The following is a 27809-nucleotide window of genomic DNA, read 5'->3' on the forward strand; positions in this document are numbered from 1 at the left end:
TTGCTCTCTTTAGGTAGAGAGGAAGCAAGGGCTAAATCCCACTGGTGGTGCAGGTCTGGTGGTGACAGCATGTCCTGTCATAGAGTCTGAGGTGGACAACATGCAGCATGTATATGACAACATGCTGAGTTCATACTCGCCTCTGTGCCAGTACACTAAGGCCCACATTAGTTTCCGTGCTTATCTGGATCCAGGTGTCCTGGAGACATACTTTAGGATACCGAAGCTAAATTGAAAGAGGCAGCCTCAACCAGCAAGACTAAATGGAAAGCTGTCAGTAAAGTAAGTCATGTAATCTGTTACTGAATAAGATACACTAATTAGCTAAATAGGCAGTTTAGACAGATACAGTTGAGGCCAGAAGTTTACATACACCTAGGCTAAAGATATTCTGTTTATCACAATTTCTTTGGGCAAGTCAATTAAGGCATCTACTTTTTTCACAATAGACATCATTTTAAAACAGTCAATTAGAGACAGATTTATTTCAATTTATTTTTTTAATTTAGATCCACCGTTAAGAGAGTCCTACATCACCAAGGCTGTCATTGCTAGGAAGAAGCCCTCTTTTTTATATGCCAACTCTAAAACCGGCATAAAAAGCCAGACTGAAGTTTGCAGGTGATAACCAGCCTTTTGAAGAAGTGTTCTCTGGCCAGATGAAACAAAATCAAACTGTGTTATGTATGGAGGAAAAAGGTTGAGGCTTTTAATCCAAAGAACACCATCCCAGCTGTAAAGCATGGGGGTGGCAGCATCATGTGGGGTGTTTTGCTGGAAAAGGACTTCAGAAAATAGACGGCGGGAGGGAGGAGGACGCTGAAGCTACACCTCAAGACATCAGCCAGAAAGTTCAAACTTGGTCACAACTGATTCTTCCAGCAAGGTAGTGATCCAAAGCAAAGCTCCAAACTTTACTGTTTTACTGTTACTTTTCAATGATATTTGAGTATACAAAATTTATAAAGAGGCTATGTGCAAATGGTTTATGTATACAGGCTTACACATTAAGCAAAGCTATTACCAGGAAGTTTCTAAGAATTTATCACAGTGTTGTGACTTGAGTCATATGACTTGGACTTGAGTCCCAAATTTGTGGACTTTTGACTTTGACACTGACTTTGACACTCACTTGGACTCTAGCCCTTTGACTTGGAAAGATTTTTTCAAAATTAAAAATTATACATTTAAAATTTGCAGTGAATCAACTATTTTTCTGCCCAACAAACAATTAATTTTCAGCAATTCAGCATCAATCTTCATTTCCAAGGTGAGCTTTCAACCAGTCAGACAGCCAATCAGCTTGCACTAGATGAGAAAGTTGAAAGAGTACTCATTCCCTGACGACAGAGGCACTTTATGGTAGCCATGCTCCCAAAGATATTAGCCTTCCCATACAAAGATGATGTTGTCTGCATCAACAAAAGGGTTGCAACATGTAGAACCTGCAGTTCAAGAATATCAGATACAAAATCATCACTTAAAATCTTGTTCTGTGTTTGAAGTTGCGCAAAGTGAGATAGATGTGTACACTTAGTGAGGATAGGCTACACTGCATCTCATGTGAAATTGAACTGAAATATTCAGTTATTATAGTCATAGTTTTGTCTTTCAAATACCCATATATTTCCATTGAGTTATAAAGTTTGTCTAGAAAGTTATGAACAACCAATTTTAAAAAGCCTGCATGATTTGCGTAAATTTATTATACTAATTATTACTCTGGCATTAAATTTGGTAAAGAGCACATTATGACTTCTTTGTAACTTGACTTGGACTTATCAGTCTTGACTTACTTGTAAATTGCAAAACAATGACTTGGTCTCACCTCTGATCTTCTTGACTGACTATCAACATGCAGATGAATCACCTTCTTGTTTCTTTTCCTTCCATGTCTGCCAGGGCTTCAAACAGACATGGACATAGCTCAGGAAACCAGAGGTACTGCTTTTCCTCTCACACCAGTGGAGGTCAATTTTGTAAAGAAAAATATGGAATGAATTATGGCTTAAGGATCAAAGTGCACAGCACAAACCAGGCGCTCTGCATAAAGTGCAAAAAGTGCAGCACTCATTCTGATGGACTACACAAACATATATAAGGCTTGTTTTTTTTTTTTCCTCAGACCAAGAGCAGCAATATAAAAGAGGAACCTTCAAGTTGAGCTCTACTAATTCAGAGCATAATTCAAATACATTTCCTGTTGTTTTTTTTTTTTTGGTGTAACAGTTGAATCTGCATTTTGCACCATAAAGGGTGCAAAAAAAGTGTTTATGGTTTTATCTGTGTCAACTGCAGCTTTTGTAGCTGATGCAAAGATATTGAATTATGCTGAACTGTTATGGCTTGTCCCAAAGAGAACTTGAGTATTTGCACCTGAAGTGTCAGTGAAAGTAAATGTTTTTTTCAGGCTACTGACTGCCAACACACTAAAAAGAACAACAGGACGGTGTTATAGGAGAATATTCAACAACAGGGTAGTGTTGAAGGTTGTGGAATGTCTGAGAAACATTTTTTTTCCCTCACCAGCATCTTTTTTTTCCTCCCTCTTGAAGATAAGAAGAAAAAAGTACAGCTTGTCATAATATAGTGAAATCACAAAGCCCTCTGTCCTGAAGACTTGCTCTTGAAGGAAAATCAAACCTTGAGGTAGATGGGCTACAACAGCAGAAGACCACATCAGGTTCCTATCATGGACACCAAAACACAAGAGTTAAGGATTAGAAAAAGAAAGTGGTGATGTTTTTGCATCAATCCAGTTCCTCTGAGCCTTTGCCTACTGTAGCCTCAGTTTCATTTTGGCTGACACGAGTGGAACCCAGTGTGGTCTTCTGCTGTTGTAGCTCATCTCTAGGTTCGATGTGTTGTGCATTCTGATATACTTTTCTGCTCACCGCGGTTGTAAAGAGTGGTAATGGGATGTCTAAAAACATTAACACCAATGACTGTATACATGGGTTTCTTAACAGGGAGGTTAAATGTGAAGCCAAAGTGTCTCTGATGTCCTGTAGTGGCTGGATGCAGAACAATTAACCCCACCCTTTCCTATGTTAGTGAATGGAAAACAAGCCAAGCTTACATTTAAAGTTACATGTGTAAGTTATATGTTGTTTTTACAAGTTGAGGATATAAGCTGACCTTGTTACTTTCCAATATATCCCTTATGATAAATGCACTTTATAGGAATTATTAATTAACACACTCACACACACTGCCATTTTTCTGCCATTTTAGATGCACATGGACACACATCACCCCCCGGTCCCATAGACATGTGTAATGGAATGTCTAAATGCATTAACACACACATAATTGGCAAACAGCTGATTAGATAAATTGCATGAATGCCAGTGAGTACGTGTTGAGACAGAAACATTCCAAAGCCCATAGATGTGCACGTAATCTAAAGTTAAGAGTATATGAAAGTTCCAGGGTCAAAAATGCCTGGGAAAACCATTTACTTGTTAAAACTTGGACATTTTCTACTTTAGAAAGTTTTGAAAACCTTTCTCGAACTTAAATATGTTACTCAATAACAGATGAAGTTCTAGCATTTCCAGAATCATGTGTGAAAAGAGAAACTTTAGCATATGACATGTCAACATTTTTAGCCACCTTTCATTATAGAATACAGCCAGTTTTTCAGCCACGTTTATTAAGCTGCATTCTTATTAAGGCATGAAATCATTCTGATTTGATTTATGGGTTTTCTTTTTTTTTAAAGCATGAAAGTGTCAGAGTATGTTAGGCAGAAAAACCCAGTTTTGATCAGAACCCTGTTTTTACTGATAAATTTTTTGCCAGAATTAAGCTGCAGCAGACCGCCACACATAATTTAAAAAAATTAAACATAATAGTGATGGCTCTGAAATCTCACATCAATTTGGAAAGACTTTTAATGTTGCATATTTTTAGGTATGAGAGAAATAAGAAAGAGATTCCACTAATCAGCAAATTATGAGACGGAAATGTTTAATATTTGCTTGTAATGTTCAAACATTAGTATATTCATATATTATAATTACCTAAAGCGTATGTTTAATTTGCAAATATTTAAATAGTATCTGTTCTGGAATCAGTTGGGAAAAGTTTAAAAATGTTACTAATGCATAGCATATGTTTATAAATGTGTGGAGTTTATGCTGCATTGGTGATGTGTATAATCCTCTTTAAACTTTCTGACATCCATGTATACAGCAAGCTTTCTGTATACAAATATTTGGTCTTAAAGATGCAGTGTTGTTGCAGTGAAACATGCAAGCGGGACTGAGAAATAAGCTATGGTGGATATATCAGGATTTCCACCATTTTGAAAAAAACCTGGCCTGTTGTGTGATTCCACAATTGGGCCCCATTTGCGTCCCACTGATATTTCATTTACAAATAAACTGGGACCTGTCCTTCACAACCTATTACTATTACTATTCACCTTATATATAGTCATTAAAATACTTAATTATGAATTAATGAATTCATTTAATGTGTGAATCCATTTAACAGCATTTTCATAGGTTATGAAAAAAGTTGCTTTATAACATTCTACAAGACACAGCAGGATGTTCAACAGGATGTTGCATCATCCAGATTTCCTGAAGATAATTGCAAGTCGAAAAGTACATTCTCTTATTTCTTTTTCAGCTATAATGACTGAGATAACTTACCAAATTATAGAGAGAAATACATCAAAAATTGTAGATTAATAAATTATTCATTTAAAAACAAACTTGAAGGTAATCTTTAGAAGGTATTTAATGTCCTCATACCATTAGCATGGATGCTAGTTAACCACATTTTGTGTATTTGCTAACTCAATGCTTTGAAAAAAACCCTCATCTCTGTTACTCATCTAAGAACAAAATACATCCAGTGTCAGAAAAGAAACCTTGTAAACCTTGTAAACCTTGGAGTTGGCACTCCAACACCTTAGTAGCTCAAGTCCCTTACCAAAGGAGGACATCTTGTTATATCATGAGCTACTTTACCCACTTTTGGTTTACAATTAACCTATACTTGTAAATACAGAAATTATTACTCACCACTTTTTCCTCTGTTTATCTGTTAATTTGTTAGACCATCTTTTCTAGAAGAGCCATTTCCTGCTAGTGGCTCTTCCTGTTCTTTTCCTAAGCAGAACAATCTAACAGCAGGACGACACCATTGTGTTAAAAATACACTAGCTGCATGTTTAGTGTCTTACTCCTGTTGGTACGAGGACACTAATGCCAAAGCAGCAGGATAATATTTGAATGCCTTTGTGGCTATATGCACACTGTTTATCTTGTAAACGCTGCAGAAGATTCAGCCCCCTTAAACGAATGACACTTACACGACTTGTTCTAGCCAGTACGTTTATTGCAAACAAATGTGTTCTTAAAATGAATTTTCAATATCAAAATTTTTTTGTCAGCAGATCTTTAGAAAAAAAAATGCCGCCTGCATAGTACTTGGTAGAAGCACGCTCTGCTGCAGTAACAGCTTAAGTTTGTTGTGGTAAGTTCCTCCCTGTTCTGCACACTGTTTGGGAGTGATTTTCACCCATTCTTCCTGGCAGATTTGCTCCAGTTTCTTCAGGTTCACTGGATGTTGTTTGTTGACGGCAATTTTCAAACAGTGCCACAGATTCTCAATGCGATTCAGATCTGGACTTTGACTTGGCCACTGTAGAACATCCACCTTTTTGTTTTTAACCACTGCTGCAATGCTTTAGCCATGTGTTTGAGACCACAGTCCTGCTGAAAGGTGAAGTTTCTCCCAAGCTTAAATCTTTTTAGTTTTAGTTTTTTGTTGTTGTTTTTTTTTTTTTTTTTACCTGAAACAGGTACTCTTGGAATTTCCACCTGTACTCTGCTCCAGCAATTCTCTACAATTTGGACACGAAGCCCAGGTTCTGAAGATGAAAAGTGTCTCCAGAGAATGATGCTGCCACCACCATATTTCACTGTAGGGATGGTGTTTATTGAGGTATGGCCTGCTTTATTTGCACCACACATAGCCAATTCACAGAAGGGGAAAGGACATGGGACGTGAAGGTCGTCCTTGTTTGTGGTAGCAGTTGTAAAACAAAACACAGGTGTTGTGCACCTCATCAATGAAAAAAAAATTATATATATATATATATATATATATATATATATATATATATATATATATATGTCATTTTGTTTGATATTTAACTTTCATATAATACAGTTTATTATTATGTGCGACACCAGACTAAAGCTTGGTCACACACTTATGTTAATTTTATAAAAATTTTATAAAGTGTTTTTACATTCAAGCTGTTAGCATGGAGCTTTTTTTCTGTCTACATTCTAGGATTTTCTTCTTAGCAATGTTGGTACCTCTGACTGTGTAGTGGAGTGTTTAATCCAAATATTTAAGCCTGTGGAAATCCAAAGTAAACCAAAAAGCATTAAAGACATTAAAGACAACGGTTGCTGGCACACTGTGTTCTTTGGATGTGGGCTTCATGTTTTCAAGAAAAATCCTCATGATCAATTTTTAAGAATGGTACTGAAGCCTAGTGGTGCAGCATAAGTTTCATGAACAGCAGACTTTGCTCAGTGCAAAAAAAAAAATATATAAATAAAATAATAATTATCCAGAGGGACTCTTCCATTCATTGTGTGTTTAAAGGCGGAAACCTGGCTTTCTGCTTCCAGGCCTGGCCAGCCACATTTGCTGTGGTATTCAAAAGCATAAACACAATGTACTGCGCAGGAAAGCTGTTCGAAAACTGTATATTAGCTGTATTTCAGGTTTTTCCTTAAGAATGTAGACTATGACATCTTAGACTTGAGGAAATGGTTTTTGGTAGAAAAACCTCAAGCTGAAATACAGAACATATCATATCAGGACATATACACACGCATCCACTTTATTAGCAGCACCTGTGCACCTGCTCATGTGGCAGCAGCGCAATGCAACATATCGTTCAGATATAGGTCAAGAGCTTCAGTTTATGTTCACATCAAACATCAGAATGAAGCAAAAGTGCCATCTCTGTGACTGATTGTGGCACGGATGTTGGTTAGAGAAGGACTGTTTTGAGTATTTCATAAACTGCTGATCTCCTGGGATTTTCACACACAACAGTCTCTAGAGTTTCCACAGAATAGTGAGGAAAAACAAAAAACATTGAGTGAGTAACAGGTCTGTGGGTGTTACCTTTATAGACCTCAAAGTCGATATCATTTGAGATGACGAAAAAAACACACACACACACCCCCAAAGTGGAATCGGACTTTCCCTGAAGAAATTGGCCAAAAGGATGCCAGCTGGTCGAGTAAACATGGGACATAGACCATGAGGTCAAATTCCATAGCTAATCATCTACAATACAGCTATATCTACCGCACCTATGCTGACGCCAGTGCTACAAATAAGCTTGTAAATGTTATCTGTTGTTGTGAACTGGCTGAATATTTATGTATGTAAATGAAGATAAAAGTTTAAAAAAACAAAATAGATTAGACTCTAAGGTGACGTGTCTTGCTGGTATTTAACTCGGACGAGAATTTCAGACAGCTCAGACAAGAGATATTTAAATAATATATTGATAATGTCACTAAGACTTACTTGTTTCTTTGCTCCCAAGTCAAGTAGTTTATTGTTTTTCAAACTGTAAAAGACCTTGTCTCTGTTAGCTAGTGCCATAAACCCAGCTACTGACAAATTGTACTAATGATGTCATGTAACCATGTCTCTTTTGACTCTCAGTCAGAGTTACAGTGGATCCCAGGAACACCGGTTGCAAGGAGGAAGAATTCACCCTGGAGAATTCACCAGTCCATCGCAGAGCACAAGGAGCATAACCATCAGCATTCATACAATTAGCATAGCCAGTCCACCTACCTGCATGTTTTTTTGGACAGTGGGAGGAAACCGGAGAGGTAACCCAGAGGAAACCCACAGGACCACGGGGAGAACATGCAAAACACAGTACAGACAGTCAGATTACAGCGATACCCACTGCACCACCATAGCTCCCCATGTCTCCTTTCAAACTTAGGGGTTTCACATATAGTAAAACCATAATTCTGAAACTTTGGAACATTTACTTTTATGGTAATAAATTGCAGTCTGTCAATCTGTTTTGTATATGATTTGATAAACATTATATGGCCAAAAGTTTGTGCACACCTGACCATCACATCCATATGTGCTGCTTGTTGAACATCCAATTCCAGATTTATTCCTCTTCTGCTGTTATAATGAGCTCCACTCTTCTGGGAAGCTTTTCACTAGATTTTGGAGCGAGGCTGTGGGGATTTGTGTTCATTCAGAAACAAGAGCATTAATGAGGTCAGACACTGATGTTGAGCGAGGAGGCTCCAGTTCCAGTTCATCCCAAAGGTGTTCAGTGGGGTTGAGGTCAGGGTTCTGTGGACACTCGAGTGCTTCCACTCCAACCTTCACACACCATGTCTTCATGGAGCTCGCTTTGTGCACAGGAGCATTGTCACGCTGGAACAGGTTTGGACCTCTTTAGTTCCAGGGAACAGAAATCTTAATGCTAAGATGTCTTATACAGTTGTGTACTTTGCGGTAACAGTTTTGGGAAGGCCAACATCTGGATGTGATGATCAGGTTTCCACATACTTTATACCATACATATAGTGTATGTTCAAACGGTTTGTGCATTCCTACTGTACTTTTCATGAACATATAAGAGTTGAACATGGCCTGTTTCCTAAAATGACTTTGACATGCTTATCTAAAGGGTTAAGAAGAGTTACAGTAAGTGTGTAAAAGCTGCTCTATGGGTTTGAAGGTCGTCGGTTTGTTAGTCATCACTATTCCATTGTAAGGGAGAAGAAACACCCATCCTTCTTGCTCTCCCCGCCTACTCGCGCGCTGCATTTAGGCTCGATGCTGCTGCGTGGTGTTAGGCATTGCACTGCGCTCACGCGCTGCCGAAATCCTGCGACGCCACGGAATGCGCGACTTGACGGCGGAGCGCGCGCTGCTCCCGCTGCTGATGCTGTGCGCGAGCTGGAGGCTCGTGGCGGCAAACTGGGAGCTCACGCTTCTGCACACCAACGATGTGCACGCCCGCGTAGAGGAAACCAACAAGGACTCGGGCAAGTGCACGAAGGGCGGCTGCTTCGCCGGCGTCGCGCGACGGTTCACGAAAATCAAAGAGATCCGGCGCAGCGACAAGAACGTGCTCCTGCTGGACGCCGGGGATCAGTTCCAGGGCACCGTGTGGTTCAACTACTATAAAGGCAGCGAGGCGGCGTACTTCATGAACAAACTCGGCTACGATGCCATGGTAAGTGCAGGAGAAATGCGTGCAGCTGTTTCAGGGACAGCATCTGGACAACTGCACCAGAATGTTCCCTTATTCATGCTATTTAAACAAAACCTGCCTATAGGACACAAAGTCTGCAGAGAAACAGAGCAACTTTGTTTACAAACGTTAAATATTTACTACATCTGCTGTCCTTGTGCTGAAGTACAGTGCTAATTTCTGGAGTGTGTGTGCGTCTGTGTGTGTGTGTGCGTGTGTGTGTGTAGTTTCTAAGTAGTTTTGTCTTAATAGTGTATGAAAACAGACACAGTGAAATCATGTCTTTACCAAAGTTACTATTGCTGTGTTCAATCAACCAGTCAACACTTAAAGTGGTGTATTAACTCAGAAAGAAATGCTAATTAACAAAATGAAATATTTGTGTCCAGCTAAATATTAAACTCTTAGAATCACTTATTGTAAAATTATATTCAAATAATATTAACATCTCTATAATCTCAGACTGGGAAACTTGAACACTGCATTGCCCTCACTGTATAAACAACACTGGGTGAACTCTTGTAGCCTGTCCTGTATCTAAGTCATGGTTAGTCTACACCTTAATGAGCTTAAATGTCTTTGGTCTTTTTTTTTTTTGGTTTTGTTTTTTCATTTCTAAAATGAAGTTTAAATGAAGGCCATAAAAATAACTTTAAAATAACATAAAAATAAAGTGTCACAATGCTTGTAAAATTGTTTGCATGTTACTCAGTTCTATATATATATATTTATTTGCACAACACAGATACTATAGAGCAATATCTTTAAAAAAAAAATCCTTTACAAATAATTTATTATCATGTTATATACTGTGAGGTAAAGCATGTTTTGCTTCTCTGGGCGGTGTAGCTGGGTGTAACAGGCTCCCTTTAATTTAGATGGTCAAGTAATACCATGTAATTTAAAGTCTCTTAAGTTACGGTCAGAGCAGATGAATATAGACTTTATGGAAGTCAACAATTTAAAACTGCATTTTTTGTAGCCTTGGCATGGAATTATCCATGACAGGTATATCTTCATAAACCCCTCAGTAGAGTCCAAGGAAGGTCCACAAGGAGGTGTAGCTTTAACTCATCCTTCACTGGTGCAGAATTTACAGTTTCCTGTTCCATTTAATGTTCTGGAAAGTCTATGAGAGAAATTCTTTTCTCTCTCTCTCTCTCTCTCTCTCTCATGAAGCTATTTAGATATACGAAAAAAAAAAAATACAGCTTGTTATATTACTGAGAACCTGCAAAGCTCAAAGTACCATAATGAAAAACAGAGACTCTTTCCATCTATATTTCCATCTAAAAAAAAACTCTAATTGAAAATTTCAGCATGATAGGTTTTCATCAACAATGATAGGTTTTCTCTGCTAAATGCTAATTTTTTATTAAATTACGTCTTAGATATGGTGTGTCTGACATGTACGCCTGTGTAAGTTGCTACTATAGGAACAATAACGTATAAGAAAGAGGCGCATTAATATAAACCTGGGATTTGAATTGGAGCAGCAGTACTGTCAGAGCTGCTGTTCGAGAACATTAATTAACACCTTCTCCCCAATCAGATTTGAGAATTTAACAGCATTACATAATTCTAAGAAATGAAGGATGTGGAAAAGTATTTTCTGTCCTCAGCTATGGTGTGAGATTGTATCTGCAAATGTCAGATGATAGTGTGTTTGGGTGGAAGATAGAAATTCCAGACTTCAAGGTTCTCAGATAAGAAAATCTCCAAATTGAAAACAATTTTATTTTAGAATCTACACACGCGTACTCTGTGTATGGTGTATATCGATGTATAGATTTAGTTAAGATTGTAAGGATGAGCCAAATTTGGACAAAGCCAATTATATTTACATTAAATCTGTGTCTATAACAAAATTCTTTCCAAAGAGAAGTCCTTAGTTAGGAATGTCTGCAGCACGGCAAGGGTGTGAGAGTTGACCTGGAAATTGGATGTGTGTGTGTTTGGCTGGACCTATGCCACTTAGCAGAAGGGAGGAGAGAGAGAAAAGTGTGTGAGCAGAACAAAACTGAGCACTAAAATAAACTGCAATAAAATACAGAAACAAAGTTTAGCTTCTCTGTTTTTGTTTGGGTTTTTTTTTTTCACTAAAAAGCTGAAGTCATTTTCTCACACAAATTTATTTTGAACATTTCTTTTCTATTCAAAAAAAAAAAAACAATGCACTTGAGAACTTGAGTCATGATATGGACCTAATCCAGAATTTTTGTTCTCTGAGGAAACTTCCACAAAGCCATATGTTTGTGTGGACATTTCCATAATCATTACCAGAAGAGGAACTCCTTGGTGTTTGCTGTTTGCTGTTGGCTCTGTGGTTACGGGTGGAGGCTTTGGAAAATGTTAGGGTGCTGATGAGCTAGTGGACTTGGTATGACCTCTGGAAGTACCTCCACCTACTAATCACCAGGGCCGTCATTATAGCGGCCTGCACATTTTCGACTGGTGGTTTGGGACACCAATCTCACGTAAACAGTGAAGGCGTTTTCCCCCATGCGGTTCGTATTTTCCGAAAGACGTTTCCTTGAGCGTGAGAGATTTGTTGTCCTGTTCCTGGAGTTATGGTGTCCCGTGGACACCTACATCTGCCTCTAGCAAAGCCTTTGATGCTAAGCGAAGCCTTTGAATAGCTGTAATAAGCGTGGCAGGTTTAGAGCTGGCCCTCAATTCACGGCTGTAATAAGCGTGAAAGATTTGCAGGTGGACCTCAGTGATTTACGCCAGAAGATCTCTAGGAGCAGGTTGGGCACAGCTGCTTTTAGGTCTCTTGGGTTGCTGTTTTCGGATTATCTAGAGGGTTGTATTTGTTGTTTGCCAAGGATAGTGACGTTAGCGCTTTGGTTAGTTTTCGTTTTAATACAATTTTGTTTCATGGCAGCTAAACTTCAGACTGTATAATTTTCAGTGAAATGATCTATTCAGGAAATCATACAGTTGTTCATCATGAGGTTTGTTTTGCGAAGCAAAATGAGGTACGATACTCGAAACCTCGCTTGACCAATTTTTTTTTTTTTTTTTTTTTTTTTTGCATTTACAGTTTTTTTATTTTTGCAACTCCACCTTTAGGCTCTAGGAAACCACGAGTTTGACAATGGAGTGGAGGGTCTCAAGCCCTTCCTGAAGGAGGTGAACTGCACTGTGCTCAGCGCTAACATCAAGGCTGTTGAACCTGTTGCTTCACAGCTTAGTGGATCTTATTTACCGTATAAAATCTTCAACATTGGCTCTGAGAAAGTCGGCATAGTGGGATACACATCCAGGGAGACACCCGATCTGTCAATGCCAGGTACTTTGATCTACAGTTATTCTTGTTAATAGATTCATCAAAAAGAAAAAAATTAAATCGTGTTAAAAAAGTCAGTTGAACTAGCCATGCCTTGGAGAAGCATTTGTACTGACATGTTGTTAATGCATTATAGTGATTCACTCTTTCATAATGTATTGTTCCAGCCACTCCGTCCTAATGCTTTATTTTGATTTACACTTTCTTATTGCTGTACACTAATTTACTCGTTCATAATGCTTTATTGTGATTCGTTCTTTCAAAATTCTTTACTTTAATTCACTCTTTCATATTGTTTTCTTATGATTCACTTGTTCATAACACTTTCTTTTTCTTAGTCTGTCCATATCATTTTTATTCATTTTGGTTTATTTAATTTGTAATGTTTAATTGTAAATTGTATTCCAAGAATATAAAAGACACGTTTATAATTGAATAGACATTTGTGTTTAATAATGGTAAGGATTTTATTTATCTTCCTGCAAAGTATATTACTTTATTTAAGAATTTAAGATGAAAATTAGGAATAAAAACAAAATGTGTCAATAATAATAAAACAGAAGCCATTTCTTAAATTGGTTTAGTTCAAGTTTTTTGAGGATTATTTTGTTCCTTGTGGCCTCAGGGCCGTACCTGCGTTTCGAGGACGAGGTCACTGTCTTGCAGCATGAGGTAGACAAACTCATCACTCTGGGCGTTAACAAGATCATCGCTCTCGGCCATTCTGGATTTGAAACGGACAAAGAGATCGCCAAAAAGGTCCGTGGCGTGGACGTGGTGATTGGAGGACACACCAACACTTTTTTATTCACAGGTACATAATGAAATTTTTTGTATGTAAGCAATGACTGTGTTAGATTTAACACATTATCACGTTCAGAGTCTGACATTATTGCTGTCACGCAAATTGATGACTTCTCGCAAGCAAAAGGTATAGTCTGTGGATCGTGTAAGTCCTTGCATCGTTGCAACACAAACCCCATAAACGCTATTCCAGATTATAAATGAATGATTCAGCAGTAAGAGTGAGAACTGAGAGTGTGGGATCTTATCCATTTATTAACTTCTGTGCATTATTGTGCAAAATTGTTTTGATATGCATCCCAGTTCTCAGAAGAACACTGTGCAATGACATTTGTAACCTGACCCACTGCATTTCATGTTTTTGTTCTAGCTTCACGGTGGGGTAATCACATTTTCCAGTAATACAATCCAGTCATCTGATTCCCTGAAATGCAGAAATATAGCGTCGGACTATTCCTTCTACTATAATATTATTTATAATATCATTTATTATCCATTCATTATAAAAAAAAGATCATTACATGCATTTGTGAGCTCTTTTTTTCTCTTAGAAGTCAGGTTTTGTAAGAACAATGGACGTGCTGAAAACAAAGCCAACTTACCTTCATCCTTGAAAATAATGTGAAAGTGATTTCCTAGTGCTTCCACAGCTTAGTTTGAGAAAGTTTAAGAAAATTAGTGGCACTGAAGGTTTTATCATATCTTTCTACTGTTTGCAGTGACAAACAAAGCTGCTAAACTATAGGCAAGAACAGTAAATGATAGTACGCTGTTTGTTTTGCGAAAAAAAAATGACAATGATTTTATTATTTAGGGATATATTCACAGTGATAAATTCAAATATTTACAATATATTTTTGTGAATCCATTTATTTCTGTAAAGCTGCTTTGTGACAATGACCATTGTTAAAATCGCTATACAAATAAAATTGAATTGAATTGAACTGAATGTGTGTTCAGAAATCTACTGAATTGCTGAATAGGGCTGTATACAAGTAAAATGTGTGTGTGTGTGTGTGTGTGTGTACAGGGGCTCCCCCGTCTAGCGAGGTTCCAGCAGGACCCTACCCATTAATGGTGCAGTCCGATGATGGTCGTCAGGTGCCCGTGGTCCAGGCCTATGCTTTCGGGAAATACCTCGGCTATCTCAAAGTGACTTTTGATTCTAATGGAAACTTGTTAAAAGCCGAAGGAAATCCAATCCTCCTGGATAGCAACATAACTGAAGGTGAGTGCTGGATGAAAACCTTTTACCAGATATGTGAGGCTTTTATTAGACGGTGTCTGTCGTTCTCAGTTTTAGATAAAACGCAGTGAATGTGTCCTGATGTGCAAGTTGGAGAAGTAGAGTACAGAGACTGTTCTCTACTTCTGATTCAAACAACTTCTTAATTACTTATTTTCTAAACACGTTACAAATGTTAGTTTTCACATTCACAAGTAGACATTTTATTTTATTTTATATAAATATATATATATATATATATATATATATATATATATATATATATATATATATATATATATATATAAGCACAATAATGAAATTAGTAATTATATTAATTAAATATTTCTACATTAAAAAAACTATAAAGAGCAGTAAACAGTAATAAAATAAACAAAGTCAATATTTGGTGTGACGACCCTTTGCTTTAAAATTTTTTTTTTTAAATTTTAAGGTACAATTTGTGCAGTTTTATAAGAAAATTAGATGGTAAGTTTGAGGTTTAAGGTTCTTCTGGAGACGCTGACTGTCGCACTTGCTTCTTGTTTCTGCAGCCTTCATTATGTTTTTCGCCTGAAAAGTGTCTCTTCTGTAATCTGCTGCTTTCTTTACTGACATACAAACATTTTTCTGTAACATTTAATTTTGTGCTGGAAAACTAATGTTTGGAAATCTAAAATGTTTAATATAAATTATTAATATAAATTATTTTGTTTAAAGATCTTATTTTTTCATTTAGTGCTGCCCTTCAGAAGCTACACAAGATATTTACGTGTTTCCCAGAAGGCAAAATAATAACAATTTACACCGATCATCTTGTTCAAAATTTTCGTGTTGCCTACTTAATCATCAGTGAATGTTTGCACCTTTTGCAATATTTGTAATTATTTGTATTTATAAGTTTACAAGTCCCTCAATTGTCCTAAGTGTGAAACGTTGGATCTCATAGCCAGGGGTCAAGTATGCAGAATGTGCTGGAAAACCAAATAAAGTGCAGGACCTGCAGGATTTTTGTGAAGAACAGTGGGCAGGTTAAATGCCCAGGACAAACAAGGGCCTCATGCACAACTATCACAAAACATAAAAACAGTCGCTGATCATCCAGTTAACACACACAGTATTAAGAATTAAGCGTATGTAAACTTTCGAACTGGTTCATTTGTGTAAATTCAGTTATTATTGTGTTTTGTGAATTATATGTAAACATTGCTATGTGAAATAGCTTATTCAGGGCAGTACTAATTAAAAAATAAAATACAAAAAATACCCTTTTATGTTTTGTTTAAATTATTAACATTATGCAGATTCTGCAAGGCGTATATAAGCTTATGACCCAATTGTGTGTGTGTATATATATATTTTAATATATATATTTTTATGTCATTTGATAAAGACACAGGAAAACAGTTGTTATATGTTAGTATTTTGCCTCAGCATGGATTCAGCAAGATGCACAAATGTTGCAGAAATGACTACATTCACTGCATATTAGACTGCTACACAGTTTTGCTTTGCAAAGTTTGGGTTAAATCTACAAACAGTGCAGGCTACTGAAGCAATGAGAACTTGCTATTATGTTCCTAAAATACGCAAACACACATATATATATATACAGCACTTCCATCAGCTGTGCAAAGTCCTTCTGAGTCAGCAGTAAATGAAACCATCTGGCATGTAAAGAAGAAGAAGTTGGGTCTTGAAGGCAGTGTGCTTTGTTCTTTCTGAATGTCAGACATTTTTAACTTTCTCTGTGCTTCATTATGAGGTTTTGGTCACAATGTATTTATTAGACCTAGAAGGAAGTAACATAACAGAAAATACAATAACGACTTGTACAAGACAATAGAAATGCAAATGTTTATTGTTTAAACAAGTTTAGTGAAGCCAATCATTGCTGATGATTACAATTTTTATTTATTAAAGAAGGACACTGCATGCTATTTATCTGTTTAGTTAATATAGACGAGAAAACACAAAATCAGCTGCCCGGTGGCAGGACAGTTTTACCTCTGACGGTTACGAAGTGCTGAAACTGGAGACTCCGTCCATAAAAAGATGTTTCCGTACAGAAAACCTCACCATATCAGCAATTATACATTCTCATTTTTATGTCATTTGATAAAGACACAGGAAAACAGTTGTTATATGTTAGCATTTAGCCTCAGCATGGATTCAGCAAGATGCACAAATGTTGCAGAAATGCAGAAATGGCTGCATTCGCTGAGTGCTGAACAGTCTTGCTTCACAAAGTTTGGGGTAAATCTGCGAGCAGTGCAGGCTGCTGAAGCAATGAGAACTTGCTGTTATGTTCCTAAAACTCTTTGGTGCATTATTATGTTGGTCTATTGGTAATAGATACAGTACATGTCTATTAGCGGTTGCACAGACTACTCGAATAGCTGATAAATACATTCATTATATACAATATATTACATTCTTATATATATAAGCCACTGTGGGGAGATATCATCTAGTCAGAAGAGGGAAAAACAGTGACACCGATGGTCAAGAAAGCAGCTTAAATATACTTTTAAATATATGTCTATTCTATAGTAAATGCACAAGACCATGCTGGGGAAAGTTTTTTATTATTATTATTATTATTATTATTATTATTTTATTTTGCTTAACATATAACTACTTTTTTTGAATTAGTGGTCGACTAGTACAGTAAAAATGAGTAGTTGTGTCTATCTGAGTGAGGATTAACTGTAGGTGTGAAGAGATCACCTTGTTCAGCAACAGTGTTCAGATGTTCTTCACTGTGGGGGAGGGGGTGTAACCATTGCCCACACCATCATACTGTCACCACCAGCACCATCAGGGATCCGTCATGATCAGCATGATACAGAGAAGCTCGTCATTTTCTCATCAGCACTCTAGTTTTCATGCTGCCATGCTACTGGAGACACACGTGCTTGCTCTTCACATATCACCACATGCCTGTTGTAGTTCATTTGAGACAAAGTGTGACAAGAGTGTGTTTTCAGAAGACATTCTGCACACAGATGTGATTTCAGATTTGATCTGAATGTGGTTGGGGCCCGTCTGCTTCCTCTCACCATCCTTTTTTCACTTCTCAGCTACAGATCACTGTTTTTTTTTTTAACCATGCTCAGTTTATTGAAATACATGTACATGGAAGCCAAAGACACTAGGGTTAAAACGTTTATAATAATTTTTTTAATATGAATATGTATATATAAGCCTGTTTTTATTCTTATAGATCCCAGCATTAAGGCAGACGTGGAGTCCTGGAAGGTCAACTTGGCCAATTACTCATCTCAGTTCGTGGGGAAGACTCTGGTCTATCTTAATGGGACATTTGAAGAGTGTCGATTTCGTGAATGCAACCTGGGAAACTTGATCTGTGATGCCATGGTCAGTCATCAGACAATATTCATGCCATTAAGTGCTCTTGTTTATGCTGTCCATGGATGCATGATGGTCTTGATTATTACCATTATTATTTTATGTGTAATAGATTTTTAATTAAAATTTTCATTAGTTATAGTTAGAACCACTGTGGTGTTCTGTTCCTTGTCGCAGGTCCATCACAACATCAAATATCCAGATGACTTTCAGTGGAACCATGTTAGTGCCTGTATTTTAAATGGAGGAGGTATACGGAGCCCCATTGATGAGAGAAGCAGAAATGGTATGTGTGAGTGTTTGTGTGTGTGTGTGTGTGTGTGTGTGTGCGCACTTCAGATTATAAAACCCTCTCTTCTGAGACAACAGTATCCGTGTTGTTTAAAGCAGGGGGTTTTAGCAGATTTAACAGCCTTAAACTGTAAAATAAAAGAAATTTATATCTGGAAAAATCAGGGTCATTATTTAAATGTGTACAGTAATATATTGGCTATTTATGAGTTTTTTATAAAACTCATAGAACAAACTTTTATCAAAATTGTCATTTGATTTAGGCTGCCATTATTTATAGACCTACTTGTTAATGAGGTAATAAGGTTTAGTTTAAACCCATTTAGTTCAGTTCACCTGTAAAATAGGCTAATAACTATAACTTAATTTGTTAACTTAATAAATATAACTAACTTAATAATGATGTTAATGGTTTGTAATTTTCAGCACTGTAAAAAAATATTTTGTGACCCCCCCCTGGCTATTCTTCACAGACCCCAGACCCCACTATGAGAACCACTGGTTTAGAGAAAGTTTTTATGTTTGTGTGGTAGTCTGCAAAAAGCTGTTGGAAGTCTGGAAAACAACCCCAAAAGTCGAAAAATCAGACTTTGATCAAAACCAAAGGTTTTTTTTTTTGCCAATCATCTCTATTGTACAAAAATATAAAAACAGTACATTATACCAATACAATGTAGATATGTTTTTAGTTAGGTTGTTTCCTAATCTTCCAAGATCACGTTGTGTAAGAAGCCAGAATAACGAATGCAGCAGTAAACAGTCACTCTGCCCAAAGATGTCTAAACCCTCGCTAGCTAAGTGTGTGTGTGTGTGTGTGTGTGTGTGTGTGTGTGGTGAGTTACACAGGACAATGAAATCAGGATGTTAAAATGGCTGCAACGCACCTGCTCCTTCACATAAATATTTAAATGCAATTATATCCCTTTTCAATTTTGGATTTTAAAATGTAAATGGATTTTAAAATGTTATAATTTTACTTCTGGTTGATGTATGTGCAAAAGAAAAAGATATTTCAGGTCAGGAAATCCTGTAGTTTTTCAGAACTATATACAGTTGAAAAATCAAACACGGTCAAAAATGTGTGAAGGGTTTTCCCAGGCTGCTACAAATAAACAAATATTGTTTACTGATGCAACAGCATGGTGACGTGTCATAAGAAAAGAACACCACAACAGTGCATTGCCAAACCTGAAACTTCCCTTCTGAAGCAAACTTCTCACCCATAACGTCTGTAAACGCACGCAAAGAAATGGTCATAACAACAGAGGTGTCATGGTCAAAACTTGATCAGAATTAGTTTGTCCAAATTCCATTTTAATCAACAGCCTCTTAAGGTGAAGCTAATTGGTTTGTCTTATTCAGATGTAGGTGCAGATGGAAGGGTTAGTGCTTCACAGCTCTGAGGTCTGATCCTGCTCTCATGTTTGCACATTTTTTCTCTGTGAATTGAAAATTGTATTTACTATGTCTCTATTGGTTTCTTCCTGGCACTTTTATGTTTTTTTCCCATGTTTAAAAATCATCCCTGTAGGTCGATTAGCTGCTTGAAATTGCCCCTCTGTGTGTTTTTTGTGTGTTTGTGTGTGTGTGTGTGTGTGTGTTGCCCAGCAATGTACACGCTATCTTGTCTGACATAGTTCCTGGGAATCTGAATCCACCATGACCCTAACCATGATAAAGCAGCTATTAAATATGAATGAATGCATATGCATTCAGATGCATATTAAATTAATTATTACTTTTTTTCTCTGTGTGCATTGGCCTATCCACTAAATGTAACTGCTAAGTGAAGATCACTAGATGACAGATGCTTTCTTCACTTGAATTAAAGGTTCAGGATCTTGACGCAGTGTAGATCTCAACATATCCAGGTACACTGAGATGTGAAATCTACCAGCTCTGTGTCCCAATGCAGTTTTCAACTCTCACAGGCTTCCCCTCATGGTGCAGAAGTGTATTTCACATCAGGGTTGCACACAAATATCCACTTTCACCATAAGAGGATTTTCATTATGAACACATTCAGCTTCAGCAAAGACAGTGTGGTTCCTTGGTGTCTTGCAAGGTCTTTCCTTTGAAACCTATACAGAGTCAGGGTCAACATGCTAACTGACTAGCGATATCTAGTTTGTCTAGCATATCTAATTTGCTAACCAACTAATTGACCTGCTAAGTCGCTCGTAGATTACATAAGCTTGTCACGTATCCATGTAGTTATATTCAAATAGCGGAGAAACTGTTAATTGTGTTAAGATGTGTGTTCATGTGTATGCTTGTAAATGGATTCACATTCCCCCTGGACATGTTATAGTACAGAGGTCTTTAGTTGTGTTGATCTGATAACTCACACATCATCTTACAACTTTCACTTCACTTTCATTTGAGCTAATGAGGTTTGTGGAATGGCTCTTAAGATGGCGCCTTTCACTGGGATTCACTCCATTAAAAAAAGGTTAGGAGTTTGAAATAGAAAGCTGGATGGTCACCTGTGTGGTTGAATTTGTATCTCAGGTAGCATCACTATGGAGGATGTGATCGCTGTGTTGCCGTTTGGTGGAACGTATGATCTGGTTCAACTGAAAGGCTCTACACTGCTCCGGGCCTTCGAGCACAGTGTACACAGATATGGAGGAAATACTGGGGAGTTCCTACAGGTCTCAGGTAATTATCTGTCAGTTTTTTCCGTCTCACAAAAAGAGGTACTAAACTGTACTATTTCTTGTAACTGGGGTGGTACCCACAAGGGTTTGTGTTGTGTCTTTAGTATGTAACTGTCACCTGGGAAAGTGAATACTTTTAAAAATCACGAAACATCATTTTAACACACCCAGTGCTGTTTGTCTTATTCAATTCAATTCAATTTTATTTATATAGCGCAAAATGTAACAATGGACATTGCCACAAAGCAGCTTTGCAGAAATAAATACATTCAAATCAAATAAAATCAAAATAATTTGTAAATGTGTGAATTTATCCCTAATGAGCAAGTCAGAGGCGACTGTGGCAAGGAAAAACTCCCTGAGACGATATGAGGAAGAGACCTTGAGAGGAACCAGACTCAAAAGGGAAACCCATCCTCATCTGGGTGATAATGGATAGTGCGATTATAAATAATTCCCTTCTATAACTGTGTACTGCATTGACAAATAGTGCAATTGTGTAACCAGGAAACTGATTACAGTTTTCACATGAAGTCTGTTTTGTTGAACCTGTCCACTGATGGAGACCTGAGTGCAAAACTACTCGCAGCAATTGCAGCCCCAAAGCCACCACAGTACAACTCCCCATATGAGATCTGCTCAAGCCATCTCCACGGCCCCCAAGTGACTCCATCCCCAGCAATGCCAGTGAACACAATGCTAATCCAACTCTGTATACTGTAATGATTATATTCACACTATCTGGGGCCACTCAAAACAGGATGTGATCTCTTTGGAGTCTGGTTCCTCTCCAGCTTTCTTCCTGATCTCATTTCAGGGAATATTACCTTATCAGTGTTTCCTTTGGTTTCATGATTAAGGCTCTAATCTATCCAGATTTCTGTAAAGCTGCTTTGTGCGAGTTTGTATTGTTGTATAAGAGTGAGAGTACCACCATAGTGATAATATCCAGTTATGGGAGGTTTATTTTTCTGAATGTGGATCAATAGTCATTATTATAGAAAGTATAGAATACAAGTAAGAATAACAGTATAACAATAACAATAACTAATTCATGCCAGCTTTTGGGACAGCTTTGGAGATGTTTATTGGAATCTGCCTTTTTTTTTTTTTTCAACTTTACAAAGCTAAATCACTTCTATTTATTTATAGAAGAGATGCTGAGACTAAAATGATATCACTTTGCATATCTTCATATCATATCTATCTATACATGTCTATACATCATATTCGAAGTATATCAACTATGTGTAGCCAAGATGTCTGTTGTATTCAGTGGCTAGAAAAAAAAAGCTCAAGAATATAAAGAGTGCATTAGAAGTACAGCACCTTACCATCTTTTCTTCACAAATGCATACTTCCTGTTTGCAAAACAGATTGCAAAAGTGACTCCGTTTCTCATAGCTTACAAACCACCCATTTCAAAAGTTCAAAATCTTCCCACCATTTTTATTATTATTATTATTAGTAGTAGTAGTAGTAGTGTTGAAGCAGTCATAGGCAATAGAAACTAAATGGAGGACATGTGCTGTTTCCCAAATGTATATTTAGTCCTAGAAGTAAACACTTAGACTTTCCTACCCTGCTGTAGCTGCAAGATTACCACACATTTTTGTGGTCAACCCCAAACTTATCAATGTTTTTTGACTTTGTGAAAACCGAAGACGAACCGTGGGAAGGACTCAGCTGTTCTGATAAGTGTTAATACCCAGACAAGCGGGTGTCACTAATCCTCATAGTATGTGTGTGTGTGTGTGTGTGTGCGCGTGTGCAGGCTTTCAGTTAGAGTATGACCTGAGTATGCCCCCTGGTGAGCGAGTGAAGAAGGCGAGTGTGTTGTGTACTGAGTGTCGAGTGCCGCGGTACGAGCCTGTGGTCCCTGAAAAAGTCTACAAGGTCATCATGCCATCCTATCTAGTGGATGGAGGAGATGGTTTCTCAATGATCAAGGAGGAGAAGCTGAAACATGACAGTGGTGAGTCAGTCTGCATGCAAACCGCAGTTCATTACACTGATCTAGTAAGCATGTAACATTACATAAGGATATTAAGCCCTCACTACAGCCTGTATGAAATGTAGTGAACACCTTTCATGAGAAACAGCAACAGAGCATGATGTACATCTCATGACTAGAGAATATACATACACACAGTTAATGTGAGGATGCAATCTCCAATCTTTTCGGTCTGGTCTGGCGATTTTAGACTAGTGACAGACATATGTTAAAGATGTGTGGTGAAGAGTGGTGAACACTTTTAAAAGAGGAAAATGTATATTAATGCAGACAAAATCCAATATAATTTCTAAGCAGAAATGGTAAACAAGTCTGCTAGCTCAGACATGAATGTTTCATATACGGTTATTAACTTGCTTTATACCACACTGTTGAGTTCTCAAATCTGTTAGAAGGTGTTGATTTATTTTCTCTAGCAGCAGATCTGACAGTAGTGTCTTCTGCAATGCAAATAGCAGGTTTATATTAAAGTGCTTATTCTAATGTGATATTGCTTCTATGACAATGACAAACAAAGGCACTTGTATAGCAGAAACTACATTAAACAGATTAAGAACAGAATGAACAGATTAAAAATGGTGATCGGATGAAGTAAGGTTTTCTGTGAGGAGATGTTTGTTTTGCATTTTTGGAAGGAGTCTCCAGTGTCAGTGCTTTAACTGTTGTTAAGTTTTCCAGCATCTTCAGGATGGAAGGTTTCTCAGTAACATGACAAATAGGTATTAGTGAGGGAATGACTGTTTAAAACCAACTATAAATGGATAAAGAGTAAAACTTGTAGTTCTTTAAAAAAAATAGAAATTGTTTAAGTTGGCTAATTGCTGTGATATAAGAGGAATAAAACACTTTGCTGTTTTTCTTGGAAAACCGTCAGCTCTGTCATTGATTATTTTCCTATATACTATATGACCCATCATGTTTTATTCCTTACTCACTTTAAATTTAGGGTTAGATCCTTGACTATAGAATTATAACTTATAGGCATGTTCCAATGATTTATTCAGTTTCAGGTGTCTGGTGTGAAATTCTTTGTAGAAAGTGGATCGTCATTCTCTCAGCGTAAAAAAACTTTCATTGCTCATTTTTTAAGACATTAAAAAAAGCTCTCATATCATTGATGCATTATAATGGAATTTGATCCATTTGGAAAGATGATCAAGATCTTTGGAAAGTCTAGACATCAAGGCAGAAAATACATGCAGGGAAGTCATAACAGGCGGAGTCTTAAATCACCTCACTCTCTTTTGAACTCAAGGATTAAATGTTAAAAGTCGAGTAAAAAGGAAAACACTGTCAACTGTTTATGTAGTTCATTGTTTCAGACACAATACATGATTAAATCCAGACAGAAGTGGGAAACAGATCTCTTGTTTAGAAAAATAAATGTGGTGCAGGTGTACATGTGTTTAGTTAACATGTAATTTCCCCACAGGTGACCTTGACATAACCGTCTTTGCTGGCTACATCTCAGACAGGCAGAGGGTCCATCCATCTGTGGAGGGACGAATCCGTCTCGTTAATTCTGCTGTTGGAATCTCAAGTCAGCTGACTGCTTTACTGCTCTTTGTGCTGCTCTGGGTCTCACGTTTAAGCTTGTGAGCTTAGTACAGTACGTCCTCTGTATCTCAGTTGTATACATCAGAGTCTTTGTTATTTTTACTGTTTAATGACTGAGGAGATTGTGATATTTTATAGAGATTTGCTATAGGTAATGTACTGTCTTGTATAATAAGAAAAACCTCTATGTCTATGTTCTCTGTCTATTAATGTGTTTGAGTAATGTTTGTAAATGACACAAGATTGTACTGGGAAATTATGTATAGACATGCCATTCTGCCAAGATACAGTCAGTGATTTTTATCTCAATATTGATTGCTAAAACCTAATAATCAAACTGAAAAAAAATCAGGAAGGTTTAAAATTAATCTTAACATTATTATTTTTTAACAATGTCAGCAATAAGATTGGTCTGTTACAATGTATTAGTATTTATTTGACATTTAGTAAATTACTACTAAATAGTACATATTGATTTTTACAGTTTTCACTATAGTATCGATGATTTAAATCACAAGATGAACTACACAATAAAAAAGGTTAGCTTCCACAATGCCATTCTAAAGAAGTAACAACTAAAAATATATTTTAGAAACAATCTGCTGCCATGTATTCACTTCTTCAGCAGTTGAATGTAATGTAATGTTGTCGTATTTACATGAATTTGTCTTTATGTTAGATGACTGTATTCAGTTTATGTTTAAAAAAAAAAAAAAAAAACAGGTTCACTTGTTCCTCAACTAGATCTAAGAATATTGTGAGTCGAGGCCATGTAGGAAGCTGGCTGAAGAAGGAAGTCGTTGTAATTCAGTAAAAACACAGTTCTCAGGGAGCCATTTGGGAACAAAAGGTGCTTTGTGGCCATCTTTTGCTGTTTGCACTGAACTGACCTTGAGCTTGCTTGCTTTATTTGTTTCAGTATCTCACCGTAGGTGCAGTTGGGGACCTCAAAAAGGGGAGTTTCACTTAACAGCGCCAACTATTTCGGCATTCAGTCTAAAGGCTTTACTTTGTTTCTTGTGCTACCCATTTTCCTGTAACTGCAAGCCTATTATTAAGACACTGCCTCATTCAGATGTAGAAAATATCAGCACTGTCTATAATACAGAACTGTATAATTTCCTTTGCAAATGAAATGGTAATTGAAAGAAAAAGTCCCCAATTTCATGGGGCACAGCGGCAGCTGCATGCACTTTTCAGAGTGGAATTTTACTATGAATTCTTTGAACTGATCTAAATTTTGTGTGCTAAAGGGCAGAGGGGACGCATTTAAATGCTCCATATATAACTGGTAATAGAGCTGAAACTAAAGTCACATAAATGTGTGTGAAAACTGTTACAGCTCTGAATTCTCACCTTGGTCAGAAGGTTTCGTTAATTTTCTATAATAGCATTTTTTTAAATAATAATTTATAGTACATTATTGCAGGGGATCCCAAACTAGAGGTCACGACCCCATGTGGTGTCATATGATTTACAAATTTAGGTCACAGGAGAAACTCACACTCTCCTCTTTTGTTTAATTCATTGCACAAATTAATATTAGACATATTGAAGATGGATTTTGTGTGCTAATATTTTTAAATGTTTTGAAATCACAGAAAATTCATGTCCATTTGGGGTCATTTGCCCAAAAAAAGTTTGGGAATCCAAATCTTTTATTGTTTTATTGTAACAGCTTATTCAATGAAAGAGGCATCAAAGAAAGCCCAAACCATGATGCTCCCACCACCATGTTTCATACATGGGATGAGAGCTTGGTGTTGGTGTTTAGTACTTGTCCCTCTTTTGTTCATAAACAGCGGTCCCAAAAATGTACAGTTGGACTTTTTGAGACGAGATGAGACATGCAGCAATATTTATTTTTTCATATTTCTTTCATTAAAACCTGTTTATGTTGTTTTTTTTTTTAATAGTGTACACTTGGAGTGGAGATTAAAGCAACTTCTAGAGATCTCTATAAGACTTTTGACGTTACCTTTGGGTTCTTTGTCCTTCAGCTCTGCACACTGTTTTCTTAGTGTGGTCTTTGCAGGACACCTACTTCTTGGGAGAGCGCCAACATGTCCAAATTTCTCGTTTGTAAGCCTTTTCTCTTATTGTGCCTGGATGAACACTCAGTAATCATCTTTAAAGTCAACAGGCTAGTGTTGTCATAGCTAGTAGGAACAAGCTTGTAACTTAATGTACAGTGGCCCCAAAAGGTATTTGGACACGTAAGCCACACTTAAAATGTATGAATCTCACTGCATTAGAAAACATGTCAATCCAGTGAAAGATACCACAAGCACACTTTTCAAGCAAAACATTTCCAAAAAAATAGATTATGTTTAGAAATATAAAAATAATACATATACTTGTCATAATTAGACAACAAACTATTTTGACATTCAATATTGGCTTCATTAAAGATCACAGTTACAGTGTTTTAGTGTTTAGTTCACCATAGTTTGTTTCACAGAATGTCTTGCCAACGTCTGGGCCTGGAAACAACCAGTTTCTGTAACAGCTTTGATGGATGTTTCCTCTAAATAGTACCCTTGGTGCAGTTTGGTTGGAATTTTTCTCCTGGCTTTATTTACACAAACACTCTACCATCAGATCCATCCAAGTTCAGTTTGAACTCATCTGAAAATAAGATACTTCTCTTATTGCTGCTGTCTTTCTGCGCATGTTCTTTTGCAAATTGCACCCTTGCCTTCTTATTTCTGAGGCTGACGAAAGGTTTCCGCCACATTACTCTCCCTCTGTATCCATGCTAATTGAGCCTGTTTTGAACAGTTTGTGCAATAAGTTGTATCTGGTAGTTCTCATTGATGTCTGAAACAATCCTTGCTGCTGTTTCTCTGTGTTTTTCTTAATTTTACTATCAATTATGCCTGTACGTTGTCTGCTTTCATTCGCAAGTCCTTCATCTTTGAATTTTTTTTTTTACAATACACTGATACATAGATAAAAATTACAGTATATTATTTGGGAAATGTTTTGCTTGAAAATGTTGTGCTTGTAGTATCGTTCCTTAAAATAAATGCCACTTGGTTTGACGTTTTGTAATGCAGTCAATCTCAGTGCATATTCCCAAATTCACACTTAACATCCATCCCATAAGTAACAAAGCTCTCCAGCTAAACAGTTAAAGATCTTCGTTTTCTTTTGGTTTTCCTATTCGGGGGTCGGAAATCGAGAGTTTTAGCCGAATACAGCACAACAGATTGACATCGGTGGCAGGTGGATCTTTAAGTGCCAAAGCACCAAGACTTTGGAACGTCGTCCCCTAAAAACGCTCATGACTGCAGTTATTT

The 27809-nt window shown here is 37.1% G+C and overlaps 1 protein-coding gene across 2 annotated transcripts; it reads left to right on the top strand.

Moving 5' to 3' along the window:
* nt5e (5'-nucleotidase, ecto (CD73)) lies at positions 1-27551 on the top strand. Of its 2 annotated transcripts, XM_053231682.1 has the most exons (13): positions 1-282; positions 510-886; positions 1903-1941; positions 5819-5961; positions 7720-9274; positions 12368-12587; positions 13210-13398; positions 14419-14616; positions 17840-17994; positions 18163-18271; positions 20788-20937; positions 22711-22911; positions 24383-27551. In XM_053231682.1, exons 5-13 carry the CDS (start codon positions 8939-8941, stop codon positions 24547-24549), a joined length of 1725 nt encoding a protein of 574 aa, XP_053087657.1. In that variant the 5' UTR covers positions 1-282; positions 510-886; positions 1903-1941; positions 5819-5961; positions 7720-8938; the 3' UTR covers positions 24550-27551. The 2 variants fall into 2 exon arrangements, with proteins under 2 accessions (XP_053087657.1, XP_026774181.1); XM_026918380.3 differs by lacking the exon at positions 1903-1941.
* The last annotated feature ends 258 nt before the right edge of the window (positions 27552-27809 follow it).

The sequence above is a fragment of the Pangasianodon hypophthalmus genome, chromosome 30 (genome assembly GCF_027358585.1).
Source record: "Pangasianodon hypophthalmus isolate fPanHyp1 chromosome 30, fPanHyp1.pri, whole genome shotgun sequence".
Taxonomy (NCBI): Eukaryota; Metazoa; Chordata; class Actinopteri; order Siluriformes; family Pangasiidae; genus Pangasianodon; species Pangasianodon hypophthalmus.